Source organism: Erythrolamprus reginae, chromosome Z, assembly GCF_031021105.1.
Source record: "Erythrolamprus reginae isolate rEryReg1 chromosome Z, rEryReg1.hap1, whole genome shotgun sequence".
Lineage (NCBI taxonomy): Eukaryota > Metazoa > Chordata > Lepidosauria > Squamata > Dipsadidae > Erythrolamprus > Erythrolamprus reginae.
In genome coordinates this window covers 122,433,700-122,454,169 of record NC_091963.1, presented here as the reverse complement: position 1 = coordinate 122,454,169, position 20,470 = coordinate 122,433,700, and the positions used below count along the sequence as shown (strand labels likewise).

The 20,470-nt window shown below is 39.9% G+C and overlaps 1 protein-coding gene across 1 annotated transcript; it reads left to right on the top strand.

Annotated features, from left to right (window-relative positions):
• The first annotated feature begins 6,699 nt into the window (after window positions 1-6,699).
• On the top strand, window positions 6,700-7,623 carry LOC139153994 (olfactory receptor 14C36-like). The gene has a single exon (XM_070728422.1). It carries the CDS (start codon window positions 6,700-6,702, stop codon window positions 7,621-7,623), a length of 924 nt encoding a protein of 307 aa, XP_070584523.1.
• Window positions 7,624-20,470: the final 12,847 nt, after the last annotated feature.

Sequence of the window (20,470 nt, the reverse complement as noted above, 5' to 3'; positions counted from 1 at the left end):
TGCAAGCACTGCCTCCCCCCCGCAAGCCAGGAATGGTAGCCCGCTGCACACAAATTGTTTCGAACCTGTTTGCAGAAAGGTGGTGATATATTTGCTCATTTGACCTTGATGAAAAAGACTGCTAGAGCTATAGGAAAAAGAGCTCATATTTTTTCTGAACTGCATCAAGTGTACATAATTGTTTCATCATTGGATAAGAACTATCTTTGCTGGAAGTGTTGACCAGAAATAAGCTAACAATGACTGGCATAACGGGAAGACTATTGGAGGAGTCAAGAAGATGGCAGGACAGAAACCAGTTGAGAGAGAAGCCACAAGAAAGAAAAGGGAAAAAACCTATTCAGGTGTATTTTTTGTGAGAAAATATTATTATTGTGGGGCTAAGAGCCAAGTAGCAAAATACTGTAGAAAAAAATGAAAAACAGAATGTTGATAAAATACAATAGCCTATAATAATGGTGGCTTAGCTATGAAACCAACACCTAAAGATGTTAACTATGGTTTATGGGTTGTGGACAGTAGTGCAACTCAATGATAGAAAACAGTTTGTAAATATGGCTAAAAGTAACCAGCATGTGTCATTAGCGAATGGCTGGAAGATGAAGGCAGCTGGGGAAGGTAGACTAAGGTGAACGTAATTTAAATAGGCCGCTGACCTCCAGTGACCAATCTCCCAGATTTGGTGACCCGGGAATCCGTAAGCTGCTGCACTAGTGGCAGCCCCAATGTGGAACGAATGCATTCTGTACCAGGTAGGGTCAAGGCCAATCGCAACCATAATTGCCCGGTCATAATTGCCCAAAACTGATGGCGGGTGAGTGGGGAACCATCCTGATGACTAAAAAGGTACCCCTGTCCTGTTCCTCTCAGATTACAAAAAGAGGAAAGGGAAGCAACCGGACAAACAGACTGATCAGCAGCGGCCATCAAAACTATTCTAGACCCCCTACCTAATTAGTCAGTTTGATACAGTTTTAGACCAATAGGGAGACACCGGTGCCCTCAAACTGAAGGTCCGACTACTACAAGGCTCAAAATGACCCATCTTCACGAGAGGAGGACAAAGCCTCACTAACCCGAAGGGCCCCAAAAAACATCACACTGGCCACCGCCTGAAAAAGGTAGGCCTCATAGACAGAGGCATAGAGGCTGCTCTACATACCATTAATGTGGGACAGCTGCTGTAAAGTCAGTGCCTGTCTACTGTCTACTGGGGGCACAGGTCGCTCCCTAACCCACCCCTCTAGCATTTTCCAAATGCGGAAATCCCCAGAGGAATCAGAGAATCCGCTGGTCTTGGAAAGAAAGGCCAGACCTGCCAGTCTAGTCCTAATAGTTTTAATTGATAGGCCATGCTGCTTAAGCAGGATGCAGAACTCTATCAGGTGGTCAACTGGGATGGGCCAGGATTGGCGAAATTCCCAAAACTCCTTACCTGAGTTTTGGTATGACCTCAAGGTACCGGGTTCTACTGAGAGGGCCATGGCCCTGCCTGCCTTGATCCTCCATTGCTCGTGAGCCTGCCCAGGCTCCACAGATGGCAAGGGAAGGCTTCCGGTGATGCACAAGCCCATGGAGCTAGTGTCCAGAACCTGGATAACTGACCATGGGACAAGGTGTCAGCGATTTCTTTATCAAGCCCAGGGACGTGACAGGCTAAAAACAAGGCATTTAGGTATAAAGACCTGTGCACAAAATGGCGGACAAGCCGCATCACCCTGTCATTCTTAGAAGACAGGGCATTCACAACGTGGACAACAGCCAGGTTGTCACACCAAAAGTGCACAGTCTTGTCCCTAAATTGCTCCCCCCCCGAGCTCTAAAGCCACCACCAGTGGAAAGAGCTCCAAAAATGTCAGATCTTTGACAATAGAAGAGGCCCTCCATTCCAGAGGCCACATAGAATAGCACCACTGGTTGCCCAAAACAACTCTGAATCCATGGGTCCCTGTGGCGTCCGAACACAATTGCAATTCAGCTTCCAACAGAAGCTCATGCCTCCAAAAGGACAGACCATTGAAGTGGGCTAAAAAGCCTTGCCATATGCAGAGGTCATTCCTGACCCCAGCACACAAGCACGTTCGATGATGGGGCAAATGAAGCCCCTTCATCATCATATACAAATGAGGGGAAAAGGCCCTGCCGGGGGCCACCACCCAGCAGGCAAAAGTAACCCAGCCAACTCCTGAAGCTGGCGAAGAGTAACTTTACGGTTCGCTAAAACTTGATCCAATCTATCTTGAATCTTTAGAAGGTTTTCAGAGGACAATCTGCAAGATTGCTCAACAGAGTCCAATTCAATACCCAGAAAGGTAATCCTGGTGGCAGGGCCTTCGGGCTTTTTGGGGGCCAAAGGAACCCCCAGATGAGCGCAAAGAGCTTCAAATGTGGACATCAGAGCCAGACACTGCTCTGAATGCGCAGGCCCAGCCATCAGGAAATCATCAAGGTAATGAATCACTGAACCCAAACCGGATCACCCCCTGAGGGCCCACTCCAAGAAGGTGCTGAAGCTCTCAAACAGGGAGCATGATATGGAGCAGCCCATGGGCAATGCTCTATCCACATAATAGCCACCCTCAAAGTGGAAACCCACGAGCTCGAAATCATCCAGGTGTATGGGAAGGAGCCGGAATGCAAAGTTAATGTCGCATTTACCCATCAGGGCTCCCACACCACACTTCCTAACCATGGCCACCGCCACATCAAAGGATGCATAGCGAACTGAACAGAAATCTTCTGGAATGTAGTCATTCACTGATTCCCCCTTTGGGAAGGACAAGTGGTGAATCAACCTAAATTCACCACTGACCTTCTTGGGACCACTCCCAGAGGAGAAACCCAGAGAGTGGGTGAAGGCAGGCACACAAAAGGGCCCAATACCCTGCCCTCAGCCACCTCCTTCTGGATTTTAGCCCTAACAACATCCTCATGTCCAACAACCAACTTGAGGTTTCTGGACATGAAGGCCCTCCTACGTCCAAAATATGGTATCCTAAAACCTTCTTTAAAACCCTGCAGGAGCGCAGCCGCGCTCCTGCGTGGGTGATAATCTCTAAGCATAAACTCCAGTACCCCCAGCCTAACCGAGCTGGGGCCCTTTTCCCCCAGGGGGAGGCTGCCGCTTGGGTGGTCCATCCCCATCCTTCCCATTCTTGGGGCCCTTAGGTTTAGGGCAAGCGTGTGTCGCATGGGAGCCCCCACAGCTCCCACAGGCAGGTCGAAATCTGCAGGCAGGTCGAAAACAAGACCCCCTCACTGCAAAATTATGACACGGTGGGCATCCTAGTCCCAGTCCCAACCCCCGTATGAGCCGCGGGTTTTGCCACTGGCTTAGTCTTAACTGTCAGTACATTCCCCACCCCCGGACCGCGCCAGCTGAGTGGCATGAAACCATACATCGGGGATCACCATGTCCCATGGCAGGGTGCATTCAAACGCCACCCGCATCCTAAAAGACTCATCACACTGCAACCATGCAGTATCCTCGACCTTGTGTCCAACTCATCCAGACATTCTATCACCCTAGACCAGGAATGAGCAGGTAATGTTGAGTCACCTGCAGGTAGATCCCGGGACCTACCCCCCTCCTGGCCCTATTCTGAGCCTTCTCATTGGCCAGCCTGGCCCTAACTGAGGGCCTCAAAGTCCTCCGTGGCCTAGCCGCTGGCTCTGGGGCAGGAGGCAAAGCTTTCTGCTTCTTAGGAGCCATGCCCACCAAGTACCTTACTACCTGTAAACCAGTTAAAACAGAAATCCCCAAGACCCCCTTGATGAAGGGGGGGGGACAGAAACCACAGGGCCGTAAAGCTCCAGCAAGGCCTGAAGGCCTGTCAACTGCCCCTGAGCCTAGGAAGGCTGAAAGAGGCCGCAACCACCCAAAAAGGAGGCCGATTGCCACAAAGGATCCCCCCCCGTATAGAAGGAGGGAACCAAGGCTCTTCACACACCCCGAGAGGAAGCCAAAAGACAATCCTTCCCAGAAAGGCCTGTAGGCCCAGTGCTCCTCGCCCCTGACAAAATGGCCGCTCCACAAGGCCTAGTAAAATGGCTATCGATCTTCATCGAACACCAGCCAGGTGTTCACCTGCTCATTGCTGGGGCGAAAAGGAGGCCCCAATCCTGCACAACCCTTTATAAGGGCTGGCAGGCCACACCCCCAGCAATGTCATCGGACATTGCCGATGACATGCATGGCCGGGATCTTGCGAATCTCACAAGATACCGGCCAATCCAAGATGGCGGCTATGCCGGGAGCCACATTTCCCCGGCCCCGCTGCAAATCCGGCCGGGGATAACGTCACCGACAGGGCATTTTGGGGAAAATATACTGACTCTGAAAAATCACTTGCATTTTAGTACTGAGAAGTCTGCGTTTAAGTAAAATAGCTATCCTTAGTCTAAAATTAAAAGATTATGAAACTCAGACTTTTAGATTTTCATTGTTTAAAAAGTAATAAAGTCAGATTTAGTGTTTTTCCTGGCTTTTTCCTGACTAAGCTTACAAATTGGCTCTCTTCCCTCCCTACCCATACTCTCCTCTATTATAATAATAAAGTCACCTGGGCTATTTCTTAAGAAAGTTTGTTGCCTTTGGGTTTTCTTTTTTAAATCCACTCCCAGGAGGTTAGTTAGACTATGAATGGAGACTAAAAAATTCCTTGGGGAAATGGCAAGAAAAATTAGATAAAATCTCATGAAAATATAGCACAACATTTTTTTTATTTGTGGCTTTGGAAAGAAAAGAAGAAAAATAAAGAAATTTCCATGAATAAACTTTTATTGAGATGGTGAGTCATTCTAATTATTTTGAATTGTACATTATTCATCATTTTCTTTATATATTGCAGCAGCTACCAAATAAGCTAACACAGTTCTAGGTTGCATTAACTAAGGATAGAATCAAGATCACGTGAAATGATCATGTGAAGTTGCAGGAACTGGATATGTCCAGTTTAATGAAAAGAAGGACAAGGGAAGTGTTCCAATATATCAGGGATTGCCACAAAGAAGAGACAGTCAAACTATTCTCCAAAGCACCTGAGAATAGAACAAGAAAGCAATGGGTACAAACTAAGCAAGGAGAAAAGTAACTTAGAACTAAGAGGAAATATCCTGACAGTTAGAACAATTAATCAATGAAATAGCCTGCCTCCAGAAGTTGTGAATGCTCCAACACTGGAAGTTTATTCGACAACCATTTGTCTGAAGTAGTGTAGGATTTCCTGCCTAAGCAGGGGGTTGGACTAGAAGACCTCCAAGGTCTCTTCCAACTTTGTTGTTGTTGTTGTTGTTAATTGTAATTATTTATTATTATTATTATTGTTGTTGTTGTTGTTGTTGTTTCTGGTTGTTTTGTTATTATTATTATTATCATCATTATTATTATCATTATTATTATATTCATAAGTCTTCCCTTTCTTTGCAATTAAAATTCCAAAAAAATACATATTACAATTTCAATGTTAGCTATTTATGGATAAATCAGGATCTTTTATTTAAGGGGAGAAATAGAAATAAACAGCACTAAACTTAAAACATCCTAAATTAATCAAATAGAACAAACAATACTTTTTGCCACTGTTTCCTTTCCACTTTCTTATTTAGGTATTGTACAGCAAATTTCCAGGTTAGAAGCTCTGATTTAGCTTATTAAGAAGAATTCCTATGGTAATTTAATTTCAATTATTTTTCTTTAATGTTTTCTTATTCACTTTGTGTCAGTGTTTAAATAAATACTTTGAAAATATTTTCATTCACTTTATAAACAAGATGTTTATCTTTTAATTTTTAATTCAAATTAAATTGTCAAATAGAATTGGGGGTTCTCATTAGAAGCCATTTTCACAATCCTCATTTTTTTATAGAACTAGGTAAGTATGAGAAGATCATTGAAAGGTTTAAAAAAGTAACCGATACCATAATTTAAATCTTGCCGTTCATATAAAGCCATTTATATATAAAAATGAGCGTAAAGTTTAAAATGCTGATTAAAAAGTAATAAAACCTTTCTTTTTGTTCACAGGTGCCAAAATAAATAAAAATGCCTAATCTCTACCTTACACAAATAAGGGGTTTCTATCAGAATTTTCCTTTATTAAAGGAAGGGGTTTAGTAAAGATGGCAATTGTGAATCAGGATAAATTTCCAAAACCCATAAACAGAATTGTAGAACTATTCCTGTAAAATCTCAAATGCCTGTCCTATCTAAAGTTGTGTATTGTTTAGTACTTTAAATTCATTTCAGCAAATAATAGTAATGCATTGTACTTACCTTATCTCTGCCAGTTAATAATGAATAAACTTAGAAAAAGAGAAAGATCATACTGAATTATGTCATATTGACATGTTTGAATATATTCAGTTCCAACTTCCAGCAGCTTTTATCTGACTTGATAAAAGTACCCTTCTTGCTTTAAGCTCCTATTAACTGATGAGGTTAGAGTAAACAAACAAATAAATTCAAGTATCTCTAAGCCCAACATTACAAAGTAAAACCCTAAGAGTTGATGGGGGTTAGATATCTTTTAAGAAAACACAATTTCATTATACTCAGAATATTTCAATATTTTTTTACTCAGGTTTTAATATGATTGTCATACAAACCTGACCCACCATTTTACAACTCATTATCAACTGAACTGAATAGGAAATATTTTAACAATTGTGCCCCCCCCCCATAAGTTATATTGTTTAAGAATGGAAAATAATACTTCTGAGTTTCTTCTTTGGGAATTCTCAAAGATTTGGGAGCTACAGATTATGCATATGTCTTTGCTACTGATACTCTATTTAATGACAGTAATGTGGAATCTTCTCATCATCTCAGCTGTTGTTTGTGATCACCATCTTCATATTCCCATGTACTTCTTTCTAACAAATTTAGCAATGCAAGATATTGGTTCAGTTTCAGCTATTATCCCCAAAACTCTCTTTAATTTTCTTACAAATATAAGAACTATTTCTCACTCTGGGTGTGTTGCCCAAGTCTTGTTTTTATTGTTTTTCCTGAGCTGTGATATTTCTTTGCTTACTGTCATGGCCTATGATCGATATGTCGCCATTTGTAACCCTTTACATTATGAAACAATAATGAACAGGAAGACTTGTACCAACATGATCGCTGGTGTATGGACTGCCAGCTTTCTCAATGCTTCATTACACACAACTGTCACTTTTATGATTCCTTTCTGCTCTAATAATGTAAACCAGTTCTTCTGTGAAATCCCATATTTACTTAAGATTGCCTGTTCTGATTTATATGTAACTGAAATTGGATTTCAAATTTTCAGTGCTATGTTAGCAACTGGTTGTTTTGCCTTTATTATCATAACTTATGTATATGTCTTCTCTGCTGTTCTGAGAATTCCTTCTGATCAAGGAAGGAAAAAGGCCTTTTCTACTTGCTTACCACATTTGGTTGTTTTCTTCATATTTTTGTTTACTTGTTGCCTTGCTTACCTAAAACCTATAGCTGACAGTGAATCACATCCAAATTTTATAATAACATTAATGTATTCTATTATTCCATCTATGTTAAATCCGTTAATTTACAGCATGAGAAACAAAGACATCAAATTTGCTATTTCAAGACTTTTTGGTCAGAAGTTATTATTTTTTTAAGGAAAGTGAGCTATGCATCTTCTTATTTTCAAACAAGGGAAAGTAGAAGTGCTATTTTCACAACAATTTCTCACTTTCTAACACATTCAGAGTCTTCGGAGAGGGGCGGCATACAAATCTAATAAATAAATAAATAATATAAATTTCAAATGATTTATTTATTATTCATATATGAGATTTGATTTATCTCTATTAAGAATAACAATGTAGTGCACTGAGTTACCTCTGATTCCTAATGGCTATAGGAGTATACATGTCAAATTTTCTTGCCAATATTTAATGAGATAGCTGAGAGAAATTTGCTGCAAATTTACCCAACTATGTCAGGCTGGAACCAAGCTCATTTTCTTCCATCCCTTTGATCTAGATGATATTGTTGTTTGGCATAAAATATAGATTAAGATTTGTTTCTTTTGTCCGATGCCAAAATTCAGAGATACTGTAAATATCACAGCAGAAGTTCAGTGAAAGACAGCGAACAGATATAAAATTAGAATTAACTAATATGAAATATTGAATGAAATAGAACTTCTTACAATAGAGATACACAAAACAATATGTAAATAATGTATTTATTAGGAGAAAGTATTAAATAAACATCTTTGAAAGTAATTAAACTGTTTTGGGAAAATTACTATAAATTGTATCTTCTCTGACCGTTAAATGTTATGTGTGAATGGGATTTTAGTTTACTGTTTTTAACTATTAGATTTGTATACATATTGTTTGTATTGCATGTTGTGAGGGTGTTGAGGGAGAGGCCCTGCAGTAAGAAATCCCACATGTTTATGATGGGAACAGGGGAACAACCCATCTGACTGTACCAAGAACAGAATATTCACCAGGTGGCAGAATAAATTTTCTTGGTGGACAACTTCCTGGAGGCTAGGGGAGTTGTAATGAACTCACCCAAAGTTTTCGGAGAATGGCATACAAATCTAATGAATGAATGAATGAAAGAATGAATGGACAAACAAACAAACAAACAAACAAACAAACCTATCAGGCAGCCTTACTAAACAGTAGTCCCTGCTGCCAGAAACCAGTAAGCCAAGGTTTCAGATAAAATTCCCTACTTTAGGCAATATATCAATGGACAGGTCTTTGCCCTTAGTACTAGGCCTCTGTCATTATTTGGATGCCTTTAAAATGGCTGCCACACTTGATCTGCACCCGAAATGGACTCTGCCTTCAGTTGGAAGCAATCAAAATGGCTTCCGTTCTACCTGGGCCTTCAAAATGGCCTCTGTAAGTTTCAGGGCATCAAATATTGCCAACAGCTGAGCAACAGGCTTCAAGATGGCAGCCACCCTTTTGTGAAACTTAAAGATGTCCACCCCCCCCCCCTTAAAAGGGCATCCATAGGAATAATGCATAGGGAGTTGGGTGGCATAAAAATTGAATAATAAATAAATAAATCCAAGATGATCACCAGCTTCAAAATGGCTGCCACTCATTGGAACATCAAGATGGTTTCTCATCACAATACCTGAAAGGATTACTTCGAAGAGTGATCAGGTTGGTGAGCTCCCGAAGAAAAAGCACAGGAAAGCAGGTAAACAGCCCAGATTGACTGGACAACTGGATCCAACCCAGAGCTATGCCTGGAGGCCTCCACAGGTTGCCACATGAGTGCAAATGCTCCAGCAGTCTTTTCCCAGCTCATCGCTTCACAGCTGATCTTTGCTCCACTGAAGAGAGTAATAGGAAGGAAAGGTCGCAGGGCAAAGTGGTAGGGTAAGGCAGCAGGGCAGGGCAGCAGGGTAAATCCTACTTCAGCCGAGGACTGATTTGAAGGGGTGGGGGGATCTAGGCAGAGTACATATTTATATAAATTATCTGATGAGATCGCAAAAGTTGTTGATGTAGAGAATGAAGAGTGTAGGTCCCAGTACGCTACCTTGGGGAACACCGCTTTTAACAGGGACGGGTGTGGATATGGAGCTTCCTATTTTGACCACTTGTTGCCTGTTAGACAGAAATGCAGTAATGCAGCTGTGGAGGGATCCTGAGATGCCATAGGATTTGAGTTTTTGAAGTAGTTTGTCATGGACCACTGAATTGAAGGCTTTGCAGAATTCAATATAAATTGCATCTATAGATTTTCCTTGATCAAGATGAGTTGTCCATATGTTTTTGCAGTGGAGTAGCTTCAGGTTGCAGGATAGTTTTTTTCTGAATCCAAATTGTTTGTTAGAGAGCAGATTATCAGACCCAAACACTCCTTCCACTCAATCAGGTACTGGAACCAGTCTTTGAGCTAGCTGGAATCTTGGATGCTGGCAACTTCGAACTTGGATAGCTGAACTTGAGCATGGAGAACTGCTGGATCTGGATCCGGAGGTCAAAGCAAAGAATCAAGGCTCATTAGGACCAGCAAGGATCAGTGAAACACTGGATGCACACTGTACGAATGAGGCAAGTTGAGATGGTATGTCACTGGATTGACGACTGTTTCGACTGGAAATGGACCCAGGAAACTTTGATCAAGTTTGCAATGTGTTTTCTGTGGGAATGAATACTTGGTGTATAGCCAAACTCAGTCTGCAACAACCAATGATGGTGTATCCCAATGAGAACAGTCTGCAAATTTCTTGTTGTTTTCTTTTGCTTTATTCAGGTGCTGCTTGACCATCTCATGGATGTACTGGAACTTGGAGAAGTATTCCTCTGTGACTGGAACTGGAGAATCAGGGAGTGTGAGTGGAAAAAATCTGGGATGATAGCTGTAGTTGGCAAAGAATGGTGTGGTCTGAGTGGAAGTATGTTGGGAGTTATTGTAAGCGAATTCAGCTATGGGGAGGTATTTTGACTTTCTGCTAGTTGTTGATGAAACAACATAGACACTGCTCCAGGATGCCAATCACTTTCTCTATACCTCTATCAGTCTGCGAGTGATGTGTCGAGGCTAGGGAAACTCAGACCTGAACAGGTGACATGAATTCTGTCCAAAACGTCACAGTGATCTTGGTTCCTTGATCTGACACCACTCTATCAGGTAGACCATATAGTCAGAAGATGTGTTGGATGAATAACTGTGTGGTGAACCTAGTTGTCGGTATATCCACCACACAGCTGGAAGACACTAGTAAACAGGTCAGAAAGTCCATGGAAATAGTTCCTCAGAGTCTCTCAGGTGTCAGTAAAGGTTGTAACAGTCCAGGAAGGTCTCCTGTGGCTATCTTGGCTTGCCAGCAATGGACACAAGAGTTCACATAGGACTTGACGTCATAGTGGAGCCTGCTGGAATAGCACCGGTGGGGCTCTCTGCCTTCCTAGCAATATGGGAAAGCAGGATGTCCGACAGATGGTGAGCTGGCCCAGAACTCTGGCAGGGCAAGAAGGAGTATCTCTGCAGCCCTGCCTCACCCTGCTCTGTGTCTTCTGAATGCTGAGCTAGGTGCTAGCTTCTTCACTTCCCTTTCCCCAACTAGTCACAACAACCTCCTTCATTTTTGAGGGTTTCCAGCCCAAACCACACACTCCTGGGATGTGGGGATGATGGCTTCACCTTTGGATGGAGGCATGAGCAATCCTCTGTAAGGTGGATGATGTGCATTGCACCCCTTCCCATTTCCGAGGATGTGAAGATAGGGGCTTCTCCTGGGAGGGGGCGGTCATGAGATATCCTCTGCAGGATTGTGAAAGTGCACTGTGCCTTTTCCTACATCCCAGCTTGATCCTCTGAAACAGGCAACCTCAAACCTCAAAACTGCAGAGTCTGGTACTCAGGCCATGTGGAGCCTCACTGCCAGGGGCTGCAGACCAGTAGCCAGCCACTCCCATCAATCCATCAGAATGTGGACTATTTCTGGCTATCAGTTCCAGTGTTATTAATTCCCTGCACCATCATGTTCCCTTCTCTTTGATGAGAGAAAAGCAATATCTATATTATTATTACCTGGACAACCTTATATATTTTTAATGAAACAGAAAAATGCAGTTATGGTTTGTGGCTTTGAGGATTAGAAAAAAAATGAATAGAAAATATGAAACAGAAAATGTTTCCCTCCCTCCCTTAAATTTTATATTTAAAAAATCTGGATCATGAACCTATTCAATGGTTCCATAATTTTTAGAATTCAGTCAAATGAGGTACAAAGATTCCAGAATATATTCAGCTGAGAAATCTTTGCAATATATATTCACCTGTTTTAGGAATAAACATCCATATGTTATTTTCCATATCCTAATATGCAGAATGAATCATGTATGCTGGGGAGAGGACTGGACCTCTTGCCTTCATCAACTTTTGGAATACATATTGTCTACAGTTACAATACCTAAAAAAAGTTTATAATATAACCCTTGCTTTATATGGAGCATTCTTATGTGGAATATTCGTATCAAAATCTAGACACGGAACAGCCATGGAGTGAATGAATCTGAATGTTCTAAAAATGTAATTTTGGCAGATAATGCCTTTATAGAATATGTAAAATTTTGGTTTTGTGCATTAGTGTATAAGAGTTTTAAAACATAACAAAATAAGGATGAAAGAAGGGTTAAAGCAGGGTCTCGGTACAGTTATATCAAGATGGAAGGTGGATCTTAAGAGGACACTTCCATTTTCAAGTGGAATTTGGCTGTGGGAAGACAATTCATAGCCAAATTGACTTTTAAGTCTTTTATTGAAATAATCCTAAAGAACCATTAAGAGAAGGTAGTATCTTGGAGGTTCCTATTTGCAAGGAAAGTTCCACTGATGGAGAGAAAGTAAGTTGATGTGGAAGATTTATAGAGGTAATCAATAACTGCAATCCTTATAATCTATAGGAAAAAAGTTAAATGCAGATTTAGAATGAGATTCTCTGATTTGGAATTATTTGAACAATTGAACATGGAGGTACTGAAAATTCTGCTTTTGAATTATATTTGATCAATTGTATTCCTTTTTAATTTTGCATTTGTCTTTTCAATTAAATGTGTATGCATAAAATACAGTTGAAAAACTTTCAAGCATTATCTTGAATATGTAACTGTAACTCTTTGAATATCCACTGTAATCTGGATATGTTGACAATAAGTGTGGTGAACCATGAATGCTATCTTATATTGATTAAAAGAGCACATACAATATATTTGACAGTCATATGTAAAATATTTTCCCATAATGTATGCATGTGTGCATGTATGCATATATTTATATAAATGACTCAACATCAATAACCAATTCATTCATAAGTCACATGTTGTATCAAAATTCAGAACAAAATAATGGGTGTGGGGGATTGAGTATTTAACATAGGAAGGTAGCTCAGCAAAGCATTCTATGAATATGATCTTGGTCAACTGAGAGGTTTGGTGGAGAAAAGGAAATAAAAAGACACCTTAGGTCAGCATTCTTCCCTTCTTTGTTGGAAAGGAATTGTAAAATTTGCAATCTAACATATCTGGAATCACTTCATTTGGCTGACATTTCTTATGTTACTATCATATGCTCTTTCAGTCTAAGACTCAACATTTCTTTGTCTCATTACAGTCACTCATGCCCTCATCACCTCGAGGTTCGACTACTGTAACGCTCTCTACATGGGGCTACCTTTGAAAAGTGTTCGGAAACTTCAGATCATGCAGAATGCAGCTGCGAGAGCAATCATGGGCTTTCCTAAATATGCCCATGTTACACCAACCCTCCGCAGTCTGCATTGGTTGCCGATCAGTTTCCGGTCACAATTCAAAGTGTTGGTTATGACCTTTAAAGCCCTTCATGGCATCGGACCAGAATATCTCCGAGACCGCCTTCTGCTGCACGAATCCCAGCGGCCAGTTAGGTCCCACAGAGTGGGTCTTCTCCGGGTCCCGTCAATGAAACAATGCCACTTGGCGGGACCCAGGAGAAGAGCCTTCTCTGTGGCGGCCCCGGCCCTCTGGAACCAACTCCCCCCAGAGATTAGAACTGCCCCTACCCTCCTTGCCTTTCGTAAGCTACTCAAAACCCACCTCTGCCGCCAGGCATGGGGGAATTAAGACTTCTTCTCCCCCTAGGCTGATACAACTGTATGTATGGTATGTGTGTACGTATGCTGGTTTTATACATTAAGGGGTCTTAAGTTAGTTTTTAGTATTGGATTTTTTACTGTATATTATTCATGTATATTGTTCATGACTGTTGTTAGCCGCCCCGAGTTTTCGGAGAGGGGCGGCATATAAATCCAATAAATTGAATTGAATTGAATTGAATTACAATATTCTTCTTGCTTTCTGAAAAAAAGTTAAGAAACTCATCTCAGGAAAAAGATAGTAAACATATTTTCTTATTTTTTCCAAGGCACCTGCTGTCAAAGAACCCTATTATTAGCTTCCCTGTAATCTTTCAATAAGACCTCCATTGAGTGTTAAACCTCCATGTTGCTTCCAACAACAGAAAGAGCAGAAACAGTAGAAGAGCCCCCCTGAGGCTGATCCTAGCTCTTCTCTTCAGCTGTAATTCAGATCACAGGGTTCAATAAGCATACCACAATACTTAAATGCCATTATAAGAGACTAGTAGACCTAGGCCCACACCTATGTCTCTTGTGTAGGAGATTATTTGTCTCCTGAATGGCAAGGTTTATGGTGCTGATGTTCTTAGTGTTGCCTAACGTGGTGCACCAAACACAGGTCAAATTCTGCAGCATCAATGAACTGCTCAACATCCCTCACCAGTATGATCAGCCAGGTGATTTAATCATTGGCGGGCTTACCTCTCATCTTCTATCTTCCCTAGATAATGAAGCCTTCACAGAGCATCTACCCATTTCTCAAATTCTTAATCTCCTGTAAGATATTTTAAAAATATTGACTAATTCCCATCCCTGTATGTTAGATGTAAATTTCATTGTGTTAAATACTAATTGCTTCTTGATCAAAAGGAAAATGAAAATTTTCATGTTTCATTTCATTTGAATTTTTTTTCAACTACCCTAAAAATAGAAATAACTGCAATGCAACTAAAATGATTGGCTGTTGATTCCTTATGTTGCAAAGACTTAGGAAGCTGGCCTGTTTTCCAGCAACCTCTTTGGAACTAAATCCAGATGAAACAGTTACATTTGAAATTTATTGTTTCATTTTAAAGTTATTGCTCCTCCCTACATAAATGTATAAAGTTGCGCACAGGAGATTCTTAAAAAAAACACCTATTATTTTGTTTTTTACTATTTTTTACACACTGAAATCAAAAGAGATTGCAATGGAATCACATCTCTTGATAGAAGAACGTGGTTCTGCAACAATTCCATTTTGAATGTTTATAAACTTTCTTTGAATCCATGGACTCCTGTTCTGCACATTGTCATTTAAAAACAATTTTAAAAATTGTACAGTACAGTAAACAGTTTAGAAATTCAGAAGTATAAATAAACAGTTTAGAAATTGAACAGTTTTTTACATCAGGCAAACAAGGAGATTATTAATATTTTTGTAGAGCATGTTTGTGTGTTAACATGAAATAAATTCAATTTACAGTGTTTCTATTTTCTACTATTTTTCCTGTGATGAAGGGAGGTTGATTACTAGAAGTTAATGCTGATTGCTACGTCAAAAATCTTTCCTAGCAATCAGAGTGTGCTAGGCAGTCTGATAATATAATTCTTTCTGGCTTTTTATTTATTAATTTCTAGTGCTCTGAACTACTTTGGGCATAGAAAAAAATAAAACATCTATTGTATGATTATTAAATTGCCTGTGATGATATAATGAAATATAGTGTGACAGGGTTCACTACTAAATGAACATGTACAAATTTCAAAGGATGCTGTATATACTTTTGATATTTATTTACTTAATATAAATTAATTCCAGTTTGACCACTGTTTTTTACATTTATTCATTTATTTTAAAATGTAAATTTGCTTAAATTTACTGCCTCTACATTGAGTGTTACTTTCTAGAATATATCATATCAGTTCCCAAATATTTTAGAGTCAGATACTCCCAATTTAAACAAAGAAAAGATAACTGCGTGGATGTGCTATTCTCATTTCAGTGTTGTACCAAAGAATTATCAGCACACTCTGGCCTTGGTGTTTGCTGTCAAGGAGATAAATGGGAACCCCAATATTTTACCGAATGTCACCCTGGGATTCCAAATCTGTGACAGTTACTTCAATGAAAGGATGACCCATCAGGCTACTCTTGGTCTTCTTTCTATTCAGAATAGATTTATACCCAACTACAGATGCAACATGCAGAACAATCTAATGTCAGTCATTGGAGGACTAGATTTTGATACATCCCTGCACATGTCATCAATCTTGATGATCTACAACATGCCTCAAGTATGAAATTATCTTGGTGACATTATACAAAATGTATCTTATTCCTTCTTTGAATTAAGATTGTGTATCATTAGAGGAATTTGTAATTTTTGGCAACAATTACAGATGTTACCCCCTTTTCTTTCATTTTGGATCTACAACATTGTATGCAGAATCATTGCATGGGGGAAAATGAAAACGCTATATCCCGCCCAATTTCTGCAGAACTATATCTTTTGGCATAAATCATATATCTAATGGTTTGTAATGCAGTCATTGTATGCACATCTTCCATAGGGTAATCAGATGAATAATAGTCTAATGGGGAGATTTTATTTATTGGGGATCTTTACCTAATATTGAGTGACCTGTTCTCCATCCATCCATCCTTGTAATATCAGAAAATTATATCAACATGAAATTTGTTGGGTTCATTTATATTTTATATTCTGCCTCTTTGACTGTTCCTGCCAGTACTTGAATTCTTTTTGAGATAAAAGATGACAACATTAAAAAGGTCTATTCTTTATTGTGTCACAACAAGGGGAAAATAGTTTTTATTTCTGACTTAAATAAGGACAACTTCAGCCAACCCGACTTACAGACTGTAGACCAGGTATGTCAAACTTGTTGTCATCACTTGAGGTATCAGGGCTTTTCTCCCCTTTGCTAAACTAGGTAGGACCAGCAAATGATGCATCTGGCCCATGGGCTGCGGGTTTGACACCCCTGCTGTAGGCTAAAGAAAGGTGACATCAGAAGAACTTTAGGGCAAGGAGGAAAAGTTGTTATACTGAATCATATTTGCAAGTGAAAAAATTATCATTGTTCAATGAATCTGACCACTAATATTGTTAATATAGACATTGATGAGTCTGAATTTTTCTCTACAGTTTTTATTAAATTGTACATATTTTCACAAATGGCTATTAAGAATATATATAGAGAGAGATAAAGGCAAAAAGGAGCTGTGACGTTCCTTCAATATACCAGGGTAATCCAACAGAAAAAACATATAGCCCCTCCCTGGTACAAAGCTGAAGGGATCAGATCTGGTGGCCTAGAGGTTAATTTTCTGCCTTACAAGGCAGAGGCCCCAGGATCAAATACCAGTAAGGATATGGCTAGCTGATGAGGCCAGAACAAGGCTGAAATAGCGCTATCCTAGCCTCCCTTAATTTTAAATATATATATAATATTTTTGCTGATGATGAAAAGGAATATATATATTCAAAATATCTTAAAATAACTCTTCCCTTCATTATCAGCAAAAATATGTTAAACATATAGAATATAGTTTGCTGGCTATAAAAATTAACTGCCTTCAATGGCTGCTGGATGGCCCAAATGGCAAAAATGAAGCAGTATGCTCCCTCCCATATTAGGGGAAATCAGAGTGATTTGACAAAATAACAACAATAAAAAGAAAAAAAGAAAAAAGAAAAATAAACTCTTTCCCAGTACAAGCTGAAACAGGAGGAGAAAATGTGGCCTAGAGGTTAAAGCTACTGCCTTAGAGGCAGATTGCCCAGGTTGAAATCCCAGTAAGGGCATGACTAGCTGATGAGAGCAAAATAGCTTGAAATAGATTTATACTAGTTTCCCTTCCTTTTCATTATCAACAAAAGTATATTATACATACCCACATATGCACATTCTATTGAATTGTAGGCCAAGAGGCTTCCATTTTGCCTCTTGGCCACTCCAGGCAATAATTTATAGCTGACAATATACACATTCTATGTGCGTATATGTGAAAATGAAGTGAGACAAGTGTATTTATTTATGGTAAGCTACTTACCTCTCATCAGCTAGCCATACCTATACTGGAATTTGAACCTGGGCGGCCTGCCTATAAGGCAGTAGCTTTTAACCTCTAGGTCACTAGTTCTCCTCATGTCTCAGCTTGTAGCAGGAAAGAGTTATATATGTTTTTTTCCTTGTTGAATCATGTGTGTGTGTGTGTGTGTGTTTGTGTGTGATTTTTTGTCAAGCCACCCTGGTATATGGGAGGAGCATGCAGCTTCCTTTTTGCCTCTCGGCCCCACCCTCTTTGGAGAGGGGCAGTATAGAAATCAAATAAATAAAGAAACAAGTAAGTAAGTAAATAAATAAATATATATATTTATGTCACATGCTTTTTTGTTGAATTTGAAAATTAAGGGAGACTAGGATAGATCTATTTCGGCCTTATTTTGGCCTCATCAGCTAGCCATACCCACTATATAATTGTTTTCGTAGATTTTCACGGGTATATGTATGTAGATTGTTCTGAGTTTGGGTTTTACCCCATGTAATATTTTGAGTGTCTATGCGACGTTTTGGTGAAATCACATTCACCATCATCAGGCTGAAGTTGTCAGCTTCATGCTGCTTTGAATATATTATTATATTATATATTATATTATATTACTATATTCAATACGATATTATTATATTATATTATATATTATATTATATTACTATATTCAAAGCAGCCTGAAGCTAACAGGCCCTCAACAGTCAGGATTCAGGCCCGGCTACAGCATGGAAACTGCTTTTGTCGCTCCGATGGATGATCTCTGGCGGGCCCGGGACAGGGGTTTATCCTCTGTCCTGGTGCTTCTTGACCTCTCAGCGGCTTTCGATACCATTGACCAGGGTATCCTTCTGTGCCGGCTGGAGGGGTTGGGAGAGGGAGACACTGTTCTCTAGTGGTTCTACTCCTACCTCTCAGGTCGGTCGCAGTCGGTCTTAGTGGGGGGTCAGAGGTCGACCTCTAGGTTGCTCCCTTGTGGGGTACCTCAGGGTCGGTCCTCTCCCCCCTAATCTTTAATATCTACATGAAACTGCTGGGTGAAATCATTCAAGGGCATAGGGTAAGGTATCATCAATATGCAGATGATACCCAGCTTTACATCTCCACCCCTTGTCCAGTCAGTGAAGCAGTGGAAGTGATGTGCCGGTGCCTGGAGGCTGTTGGGGTCTGTATGGGTGCCAACAGACTCAAACTCAACCCTGATAAGACGGAGTGGCTGGGGGTTTTGCCTCCCAAGAACAATTCCATCTGTCTGTTCATTACCTTCGGGGGGGAATAACTAACCCCCTCAGAGAGGGTCTGCCACTTGGGCATCCTCCTCGATCCACAGCTCACATTAGAGAAACATCTTTCAGCTGTGCCGAGGGAGGCGTTTGCCCAGGTTAGCCTGGTGCACCAGTTGTGGCCCTATCTGGACCGGGAGTCACTGCTCACAGTCACTCACGCCCTCATCACCTCGAGGCTCGACTACTGTAATGCTCTCTACATGGGGCTACCTTTGAAAAGTGTTCGGAAACTTCAGATCATGCAGAATGCAGCTGCGAGAGCAATCATGCGCTTCCCCAAATATGCCCATGTCACACCAACATTCCGCAGTCTGCATTGGTTGCCGATCAGTTTTCGGTCACAATTCAAAGTGTTGGTTATGACCTATAAAGCCCTTCATGGCACTGGACCAGATTATTTCATGGACCGCCTTCTGCCACACGAATCCCAGCGACCGGTTAGGTCCCACAGAGTTGGCCTTCTCCATCGACTTAACAATGTCGTTTGGCGGGACCCAGGGGAAGAGCCTTCTCTCTGGCGGCCCCAGCCCTCTGGAACCAACTCCCTCCAGAGATTAAAATTTCCCCCACCCTCCTCGCCTTTCATAAGCTCCTTAAAACCCACCAATATTGTCAGGCATGGGGGAATTGAGATATTCTTTTCCCCTAGGCCTCTACAATTTATGCATGGTATGTTTGTATGTATGTTTGGTTTTATAAGTAAGGTTTTTTTAGTTGTTTTAGTATTGGATTGTTACATGCTGTTTTTATCACTGTTGTTAGCCGTCTCGAGTCCACGGAGAGGGGCGGCATAAATAAAGAAACAAACAAAGAAACAAAGAAACAAACAAACAAACAAACAAACAAACAAACAAACAAATAAATAAATACATAAACAAAGAAACAAACAAACAAACAAACAAACAAATAAATAAATAAACAAACTTCAGCCTGATGATGGCGAATGTGATTTCACCGAAACGTTGCATAGACAATCAAAATATTACACGGGGTAAAATCTGAACTCAGAACAATCTACATATATATATATATATATATATATATATATATATATATATATATATATATATATATATGTTTATATATATCTATATAACATCTATATATATATATGTTTTTTTCTGTTGAATCAGAATATTTCATTATCAGCAAAAATATGTCACACACACACACACACACACATCTGAATGATGTTGAACTAAAATGTAATATTAATCCAAACATTACAGCAAAAAAGTAGGTGTCAAAAAACTTAATAACATAACTGTTTAACTGCTAGATTAGTAAATACATAAGATACTATTATAGATACTAAAATATTGATGTATTAAAATAAGAAAATAATGACTGTTTATTGATTAAAAAATAATGTTTTCTTCTTCTTAAATGATAAATCTTATATTTATACAGTAATTAACACAAATATTTAAAAATTGCCAAAATATATCGAAGAAAGGTGTACAAAATTTATTTATTTATTCAATTTCTTTAGCTGCTTATCTTAACCAAAACACACCATCATA